The sequence below is a fragment of the Danio rerio genome, chromosome 2 (genome assembly GCF_052040795.2).
Source record: "Danio rerio strain M-AB ecotype USA chromosome 2, GRCz13ab, whole genome shotgun sequence".
NCBI classification, from domain to species: Eukaryota; Metazoa; Chordata; class Actinopteri; order Cypriniformes; family Danionidae; genus Danio; species Danio rerio.
This window is the reverse complement of record NC_141022.1, coordinates 6,554,419-6,565,000: the sequence shown is the minus strand read 5'-3', so window position 1 is coordinate 6,565,000 and position 10,582 is coordinate 6,554,419. Positions and strand designations below refer to the sequence as shown.

Below are 10,582 nucleotides of genomic sequence, written 5' to 3'. Positions count from 1 at the left end.
ATCGCTAAATACCTTGAGGAGCTTTGACATTTTTATTTGCCGATTTCTCAGCAGCAGCAGCGTCGACTTCAAGACCACACGCGCCCTTGTCCTTTTTCTCCAATTGTCCTCTTGAGCTTTTCTTCTTTGATTTTTTCCTCGTTTTTTCCTCCCCGCATGAACCGCTCAACTGTTGAGCGTCGCCTTCCTCAGATCCCACCAGACTCGTGCTCGCTTTGATGTCTTTTTCACTCTTTTTCAGTTTAGCGGATGCCTTTTTGGGAGCAGAACCCTTATGTAACTTTTCCAGCATGCCAGGATTCGTGCCCGGGTCTTCAGCGCATGTTCCCTGATGGAATGTTTTGTCCGCATGAAAAGAGTTGAAAGTGTCAGCCAACATCGGCCTACTCTGCGGAGAGGAGACGCTATCACCGAAATAGGATGACTCTGAATGGCCTTTTTTTCTCCTGTTGGCATCAGATCTGCTAACCGATGTAGTCGCGTTCTCCTCTGACTGCTGCTCTACAAACTCTTGCAAGTAAGAACGAAACTTGCCATTCTGGTGCTGATTCAGAAGTCTGGCGTAAGCGTCCTTCTGGGGTTTGGGTAGATTTTGCGCACCTTTCCCATCTTTATTTTTGGGGGTTCTCTTTGCTTTAGGGGAAAATGCCATAATCTCTGGAAAATAAAATCAATAGATCAATCAACAAATCAACACGTTGATGTTACATAAGGTTAACAAGACAGGGCTTTCAATTCAATTCATTTTTATTTCTATAGTGCTTTTACAATAGATTGAGTCAAAGCAGCTAAACACTGAAGTTCTAGTAAACTAAAACTGCGTCAGTCTAGATTTCAGAGTTCAGTTTAGTTCAGTTCAGTGCGGTTTAATTTTCTCTCACGCCCCATTCACACTGGGCGTCAGCGTCAACGCTTCCCATTCACTTTGAATGGGTGATGTCAGGCATGCCGAACTGCATTGTGGATCCGGATTTGCTCGCTGCAGAAGTTGGGACTAGCTCAACTTTTCAAGCACTGATGGAAGTGTTAGCCAATCAGATCGCTTTTTGCAAATACACCAGCTAGACTAGAATTTCATTGGCTGACGCTTCTATGACAATCGCTTCAGCCCCAACTTCAGACACGCCCTCTGTCAAGCGTAGACGTGTTCAACTTTTTATACTACTCTAGAAACTTTTTTTCAAAAGGCACCTAGCAACAAATTTAGAAATTTTTAACATTCATTTGGCTACTTTTAGCAATTTTTAAACAGTGGCTGCGTCCGAAACCGCATACTTCCATACTATATAGTACGCTAAAATCAGTATGCGAGCCGAGTAGTATGTCCGAATTCATAGAATTCGAAAATCAGTATGCGAGAAGTATCCGGATGACTTACTACTTCCGGCGAGATTTTTTTCAGCGCATGTTCCCTGGTGGAATGTTTTGTCCGCGTGAAAAGAGTTGAAAGTGTCAGCCAACATCGGCCTACTCTGCGGAGAGGAGACGCTATCACCGAAATAGGATGACTCTGAATGGCCTTTTTTTCTCCTGTTGGCATCAGACCTGCTAACCGATGTAGTCGCGTTCTCCTCTGACTGCTGCTCTACAAACTCTTGCAAGTAAGAACGAAACTTGCCATTCTGGTGCTGATTCAGAAGTCTGGCGTAAGCGTCCTTCTGGGGTTTGGGTAGATTTTGCGCACCTTTCCCATCTTTATTTTTGGGGGTTTGGGGAGTAGTATGTCCGAATTCATAGAATTCGAAAATCAGTATGCGAGAAGTATCCGGATGACTTACTACTTCCGGCGAGATTCTGGAGTGCGCATCCCAGGCACGCTGCGCTATCCCATGATGCCCCGCAAGGGAATTCATGAATGGGAGTGAAGCGACGCAAATGACGCAGGTAGGTACCATGATAAAATGGCGAATGTAGTACATCCGAATTCCATTCATACTTTTCACATTCATACTGTATAGAACGTACTTTTCTAACAGCCGAGTAGTACGTTTACATTCATATGCAGTACCTACTGAGTAGTAGGCGGTTTCAGACGCAGCCAGTGACTCAAAAGAGCAGTTGCTGCGGGCTTCACTCAATAGGCCATATGCCGAAGCATGCTAATAGGACTTTGAATTTGTTAGTAACCTGGGTTAATCGTTTCCGGTGAATTATATGCCAATGTAAATATCGGCGCATTTAAGGTCAGTTTTCTTTAGAAATCAGCGATCTCCACTCGCTGAGTGATATCCGATATAAAGTGGGACTCAGATTGTACAAGAAGCACTGCAATAAATTACATTTTCCCTGCCATGTCTTTATAATATGAGCATTTATTGTACCCCAGTATATTCAATGGAGCTTCTGCACTATCCTGCTGAATCAGGCGCGTGCGAGTAAACGGCTTTTGTCTTGTTTAACGCTTGAGCAACTAAATGAATGCCAAAGTTTAATTAACTGAATGTATTTTAATTGCATTACAACATCGATGCTGTAAAAGTATAAATTGTAAAAAATTCACAATAACAGGTCACCGGACGTTTATCAGTATGGGAAAAACACTAGCTCGGCATATACCCTATGGAGTAAATTGCTGGCTCAGATTGTTTTTCATACCTGTTAACTTACTGATATTTGTTAACATTTATAATTGTTGTTGGTAATTTAGGTAGCAATAAACCTAAATAAAATCTTATCAAATAGTGTTTGCATTACTTTTACAAACAGTTTTCATACAAATCTAAATGGACATATTTCAAATAATGTTTTTGCTGAGATGGCCAGTCAATTTAAGAAAACATTAATTATTTCGTATACTACATATAGAGTACATAATGAATGTCAGCAGCCAGAGTTCTGACCAGGTCTAGAAAATATGATCATATAACCCCAATTTTATCCTCCTTACACTGGCTGCCTGTTAAGTTTCATATTGAATTTAAAATATTACTTCTCGCCTATAAAGCTCTAAATAATCTAGCTCCTGTTTATCTAACCAACCTTCTGTCTCGCTACAAACCAACTCGCTCTTTAAGATCTCAAAATTCAGGGCTTCTGGTAGTACCTGAATAGCAAAATCAAGTAAAGGAGGTCGAGCCTTCTCTTTCATGGCTCCTACACTCTCGAATAGCCTTCCTGATAACGTCCGAGGCTCAGACACACTCTCCCAGTTCAAAACTAGATTAAAGACCTATCTGTTTAGTAAAGCATACACTCAATGCATCACCTAGCGGGTTCCACACAGGCTTCTGCATCTTGCTTACATACACTATGAACAGCAGCTACGCTAATTATTCTCTTTATTCTCTATTTTCACCTGGGGATACTCATCCCGAGGTCCTCAGATTATGCGGAGTCACTGATTGGATCCAAGACCAGCGACGAGATGATCCCAAGGTTTCCATATCCGGGACCAGGCCATATCCTGAGCCGCTGCTGCGCTGATGGTCGTGGGGAGTGGAGAACATGAGTCTGATTCCAGCGACGCTCCAGGGACAGATGAGTCTTCGCTGAGGCCATCTTCCAGCATAAACCACGGCGAATGAAGTTCTGCACAAGGCTTTTGGCCAGCGGAGAAATTAAAATGGTCGTGCCCAACTGAGTCTGGTTCCCTCAAGGTTTTTTTTCTTCACTCCCATCAGGTGAAGTTTTTTTTCCCTCTCCGCTGTCGCCACTGCCTCGCATGGTTCAGGATTGGTAGAGCTACGCATCGATGAATTTGCTCTTCAGTGTTTGAACTCTCAGTAATGATTAAATCACACTGAACTGAGCTAAACTGAACTGAACTGAACTTAAACACTAAAACCTGAACCACACTGTTCCAGTTACTATGACCGTTTATGTGAAGCTGCTTTGACACAATCTACATTGTAAAAGCGCTATACAAATAAAGCTGAATTGAATTGAATTAAAGAGATGCATGTAGTTTTGAGTTTCGATTACGCAATGACATCATCACTCAAAGTAATATGTTAATAAGAACCTATTTATTGCACATCTGGATGTAATGCTTTAATATAATATAATACTCGGCACCTTAGAGAGTAGAGACATGACGGGCTTACGCTTGTCAGATACTACGTGATGACGTCACTGACATGCAAATTAGTGTGTGATGTTATCTGGGAACACTACTTTTCGGGCAGGCTTTAGCTACTTTTTGTTGGAAATAGTTGGCAACACTGTTTTCACTGCGCTGCTCTCTGGGGATTTGTGCTCAAAGCACCTGCTGACTGCTGGAGCATTGTCCAACCCCTGTAGTCACAAGGGTTAAATTAACCCTAAATTCACACAAATAATTAGGATTTTTTAGAACTTTCGAAATTAAACTGAATAAGTTTCAAACAGTAAATTATGAGCTGCGTGTGTCTCAAATATCACCTCAAGAACCATCTTCAATCACAATGTTCCCTATGGAGTAGACAAAAAGGAACACAACAGCAACAGCTGAAAAGGACTGTGGTAGTGCAAAATATCATGTAATAACTGATATAAATCACATTTCCACAATGCTGAATTAAGGATTTAGAGTATGGGTCTTGTATTAAAATATTTTTTAATGTTTTGCTTAGTCCAAAACTCCACCAGGACCTGAATTGGCCATTTAATGTTAAGCTTAGCTGAAATTATGCTATAAGCTAATAAGCATGGGGAAACAGTGGAAGGACTTTCAATATGTTTGAAATAATATTTCCCAAAAATAAAAAAAATAAAAGATTTGTAGGACTGATAGTTTAGCAATGAAGGGTAATATTCACATAACAGCGTGTGACGCACACTGTTTCTTTAACCACGAACTAAACAGCTATCTAGTCCTCGTGCCTATTAAAATATACGTGTATCACAATGAACAACTCAAAATGAAGATAGGCATAAATATATACTTACATATAAATGACAACTCACCGTCTACAGTTACTCTTGTCTATTTCACTGAACACTTCTGAACAACCCCCTACGAACTCTTCCGGGTCCTTTAAAAAAAAGAAAAAAAAGCGTCGCGATTGCATCATGGGAATTGTAGTTTTATAGCGCTCATGTGCCTGAAGCGTCATATATTTCTTTATAATTTGTTTATACAGGTGCAAATATAATTTTATTGGCAAAAAATAAATTCATGCAGCTAAAATAATATATATATATTCTTACAACTTGAGTTAAAATAACAAAATTTAAATAAATAATAATAATAATTCATTCATTTTCTTTTCGGCTTAGTTCCTTTTAATCAGGGGTCGCCACAGCAGAATGAACCGCCAACTTATTCAGCATATGTTTTTCTGCAGCGGATAATAATAATTATAACTATAATAATTTGGAGTTTGCATGTTCTCCCGTCTTCGGGTGGGTTTCCTCCTGTGCAGCGGTTTCACCCACAAGGGACTAAACCAAGAAGCAAATGAATGAATGAATAATAATAGGCTAAATATTATTAAATAGTATAATAATAATAATAATAATAATAATAATAATAATAATAATAATAATAGGCTAATAATAATAATAATAATAATAATAATAATTATTATTATTATTATTATTCCTTTTTCTCAAACATCCGCGATTAAACAAAATCTTGCTAGTAAATAGCCTGTATGTTGTGACGGTGCACATTTGTGCTATAAAGCATTTGTTTTTTTTATTTAATTTACATTTATTTTGTATTACAGTTTTGTTAATTATTTTGTTAGCATAGCCTATGTGCGCTTCTTCTTCTTCTTCCTTTTTTTTTTTTACAAAACTACAACATTAAACTACAAAGCTAAAGGCTACTGCATCAAAGCACTACACTATTATTTAAATCGCCATGACATCACAGCTGGATTATAAAGCATTGTGAAAGTGGGCATGTGTGATCCAGCACGTTTGCATTCGCAGTGATTTGCCAGAGAAGTCTTTGGGATGGATATGATTTACACGCTTCTTTGCGGACTGCTCGTGGTCAGTCTGTCACTTTACGCAAAACCCTTCACCACAGTCCAGTACAAGGTTTGTGGAGTTTTATTGCCCTTTTATAAGTTTAAAAAACAGTTTACGTAAATTAAGATGGCTAAATTGCGGTTTAATTATCAAATGTACACTTAAAAAAACTACTATACTTATCTAAAATGAGATTGAGGCAAAGTTGGTTTTATATTCAAACATTGAGACTTTCTTCTTAATAATATAGGCTAATTTTAGAAAAAAAAATGTGCTTTGCAAATTCTAAATAGTGAAATGATATTAGCAACAAATTACTATCAAAGTACACCATTGTCTACAGTCAGATAAATAGTGCAAATGTTGTTTCAGTTCATACTTAGCCTACATGTGATTTCAAACCGAATGTGCAAATATAAAACCAACTTTACCTCAATTAAAATGAGCTGAAACACAATGATTGAGTTTTCTTTTGGGACAACTCAATTGTGTTATGTTTCATCCTCTTAAATTTGTAAGATATAATAAGTTACATTAATTCCTTTATGTTGTCCCAACACATTTGTTTTTTTTTAATTGTGTGGGACCACAATCGCATTTCTACAGTGGCTGTACGTTAATAATGATAATAAAAGAGAAAATAGGTTTGTTTACAATCGTAAACAGACCTATTTTCCTATTTTCTCTTTTATTAGCATTATTTTTTATATTCCATTCGTTAGCTTATAGTAAATAAATGCTGTCAAATATATAATAAATGCTTATACTAGCCTAAACAAAAGCTGTTTCTTCAATTAAATGTAAATACCCCTCTTTTCACGGATCTACATGTTCTATTGCAGTCCACGAAAACTCTCCCCGCAGCAGAGAGCAGGAGCGCGCTCAACAGGTCGCGCGCAGCCAAAGAGCCTCCAGATCTGGACGCGAAAACCGGCGCAAAACAGCGGCCGTCATCCGGCGATCAGTCACGCAAAAAACAGCCTCCCAAAAACAGAGACAAACGAAAAAACTGCTTCGGCTTAAAGATGGATAGAATAAGCGACGTGAGCGGAATGGGCTGCAAAAGTGACTGAGCGACATACAGTATGAGAGGTTATTCATGCTGAGTAAAAAGGACTGTCTCATGCAGAATGAACATGAATCAGGAATGCTTAGTCAGTGGTGCTTTTGGATTGCAACAGTTTGCAATATTTGGATACATGTTGTTGGATCACTCCCTTACTGTTGTTAAATTGCATTTTGAATTTTAGCAAACGAGCATAAACTTAAAACAACATTTAATTCTCTTGCATCAGTGTCGATCAAACTGCGACAGGAATAACTCATAAGTGATTTGTGCCTTGGTCAATGTTGGGTTTGTGTTGAAACTGCATGTTTAAGACTTTGTCTATGTTCTTGTAAAAGAAGACAGTATTGCGACTACTCTATGTTACACTGAGAACGAGTTATGTACAAAGATGTATAATAAACTTATAGTTTTTTATTATTCATTTCCCTTCTCCTTTAGTTGCAAAACATTGTTTTTATTAAAACAGCTAATTGACTACTTTCTCTTAAATTAATGAAAAATTTTTTTAAAAATCATGCTTTGAAATCATAGTGTTTAAATATTTATTTATTTATTTATTTATTTATTTATTTATTTATTTATTTATTTATTTATACAACAGTTCTGTCTAGTTCTTGAAGGTGATTGGCTGATCTGTGCCATATTCTGTAAATAACAGCACTAGTACAGCCTCTTCACCCTTGTGTATTACTCCGCCCACATACAGCAACAAGCAGAGGACACTCTACAGTTTGACAAATATATTGACAAATAACATTCAACGAGAATGTAGTTGTTTGGATTGCAACTATGCAGTTTATTCTTGAGGATAATGAATATTTTGAATATTAATTAAATTTAATATTAATTTAATTTCGGAGCATCAGATTCAGTGCATCAGCTGCTATCAGTGATGGTTGACATTCTGCCAAAAGATGGCGACAGAGACAGCATAATAAGGGGATTCAGTCCTTAAGGCTGATTTATACTTCTGCGTCAAACGTCGGCGTATGCTACGGCGCTGACGCATAGCCCTTCGCCGTGGCCATCGCCGTCACTGACGTGCACCTCTCAAAAAATGTAACTACACGTCGCAACGACGCGTAGCGTAAGCTCTGTGATTGGTCGTCTTGGTAGCGCTGACGAGTCTGGGCGGGACCGAGAGCCGCGCGAATGGCGCGAGCGATTGTTTACAAGTGTGGAGTCCCATGAAGGAGCTCCGGATGGAAAGTTTTGTTTTGTGTTTACCTCATAGTTAAAGTTGTTGCACGTCCGCCGGTTCCTGCCTCAAAATGAGCGAGTTTGAGCCACTTGTACATCCCGGAAGTGTTCAGGAAAAGCAAAACAGCAGCGAAGAAACTCGACACAGAGGAACATTAACACCTCACTGCCCACTAGCGTTTCGGAAGTGTTAATGCAGACCGACAGAGACAGCGCGCAGAAGTATAAATGCACAGCCACGCGCGTTGCCTGCGCCGTGGGTTACGCCGGTCACCTGACGCAGAAGTATAAATCAGGCTTTAGAGGACAAAAACTCAGCATTTTCTCTACGTACATTTTAAACTAAAGCTGAAAAAATCATTATTAAACAGGTAAGTGACATTCTAAGTCATTCTCTCATGTATTTTGTAGTGTATATCATAGTAATCTGCTAATGTTTTGCTAATGTTTTACTTTTAATGTTTTGCTCTGGCTTTTTCGGGTTAATTATTTTGATATCCCGATTGCAACAGAGTAACAGTGGGAAATTTTTGTAGACTGATGGCATTTCATGCCGGTCAGCCTTATAATCTTAAAATGTGAGCAAAATCAGCTGTTTTGTCATCACTTTAGACATTACGCTAGAGAATCATTCAAATAGCTCTGAAGTGTGTGTAGTCACTGGTGGGGGGTGGCCTGCAGCCTCAAACCAAAGCACACCTCCCACCAGTGCTGATATGCAGTCACATCTCACTGTTACTAGTGTGATATTGCTCATATATATGCCTATTATTATTATTATTATTATTATTATTATTATTATTATAAAAACATTGTTTTTTTCCTTTGCTCTAGAACAGAGATGCCCAAAGTAGGGGCACAGGCCAAAGCTGGCCCATTGTAACCTTTGATTTGGCCCACCTTCCCATCATTCTCACTCTCCTCTCAGATGGTAATGCCTTTAACAAAAACATCTACATTTATAATTAAACGAAACCTTTTTTTGTTTGTTTTATTGCTGGGCTACAAAAAAAGCTAACTGAAATTAAATGTTGTAAATGAATTAAATTTAAAAAACAAATGTAAATACCGTCATTTGACGAATGGAGGACTATGCAGAAGACATCAGCAAGCAAATTAGGGCAAAAACTAATGTAATTCTGTTTTCATAAATGAGATTGTTCTTGTTTTTTAGTGTAATAAGTTTTTTTTAAATGTAAAAAATTTGGTGGCCGAGAGAGCTTAGCGTGCTGCAATTGAAGAAAACACAGAAAATTACAAAAAAAAAACAGCAAATAAAGAAACGATCTTCATCAATTTGACAGCACACGTGTTGCAAATTGGCCAAAACACAAACAACTAAAGAAACGCGCAGCAAATCGATCACAACACTTGCAAATATCCTCGTAACACAATGAATGTGGACCCAAAAGCATGACAGACCCTGCTGAGATATGGATGTGTTATTATGCCGCCTGTGGTCATGACACCCGACTGCTGCTCAGTGAAGTGATTGGTGGCCTTTGAAAGGTGATTTCCTGATTATCCTAATTACACGACATAATATATATATATATATATATATATATATATATATATATATATATATATATATATATATATATATATATATATATATATATATATATATATATGGTATTTTTTACCACTACTACTATTTACTGTGTTTACTGTGTTTTTATTATACATGTATGTTCTTTTTTCTTCAATGTAATAATATGTTTTAATGTTTATGAATGCTTTGGCAATAGATTTGTAACATTTGTCATGCCAATAAAGCAATTATTGAATTGAATTCAGTTGAATTAAGAGAGAGAGAATGTTGATTTTTAAATGTACAGGTTATTCTGATCTATTATTATTTTTATTGTTATAAATGAATAATATTATATGAATTATATGATATATTGAATAATAATGTGATATATTAAATTGTAACGTGATATATTGAAAACTAATGTGATATATTGAATAATAATGTGATGTATTGAAAACTAATATTGAATAATATTATGATATATTATTTATATTTTTATTTAATTTTAATATGTATATATCTATTTATTTTTTATTTTATTTTTTCCCTACTACTATTGTTTACTGTGTTTTTTATTATATATGTATGTTCTCTTATTTTTATGTAAACGTTAGAACGGCTTTGGCAATACAATTGTAAAATTGTAGAGAACTCTACCATTACCATCATCACATCAGAGAGACGACACAATAAAAACATCAGTGATGTGCTTGCAAACACACACATCTAAATAAATCATTGTAAATATACAGATTATTATTAATTATTTTTTTTCTAGTGTTTATCCAAAAACGTTGCTTGTTAATTGTACAGTTTATTCGGATTTATTATTTTATATTATATTATACTATATTATATTATATTATATTATATTATAT

General features: G+C 36.8%; 1 protein-coding gene across 15 annotated transcripts in view; it reads right to left on the bottom strand.

Annotated features, from left to right (window-relative positions):
* Window positions 1–4,980, bottom strand: part of dis3l2 (DIS3 like 3'-5' exoribonuclease 2) — a 48,600-nt gene extending 43,620 nt beyond the window's left edge. For 8 of the 15 annotated variants that reach the window (XR_015478169.1, XR_015478168.1, XR_015478165.1 and 5 more), the window contains exons 1-2: window positions 4,885–4,980; window positions 13–657 (exon numbers count right to left, since the gene is read on the bottom strand). Coding sequence is in view for 2 of the 15 variants with exons in the window: in XM_087240377.1 (XP_087096503.1) it covers window positions 13–652 (640 nt within the window). In the remaining 13 variants the exon portion in view is untranslated. Of the gene's footprint in view, window positions 1–12; window positions 658–4,866 lie in introns of all 15 variants that reach the window. The other 7 variants (XR_015478176.1, XR_015478173.1, XR_015478172.1 and 4 more) reach the window with 1 other exon arrangement.
* Between the last annotated feature and the right edge of the window lie 5,602 nt (window positions 4,981–10,582).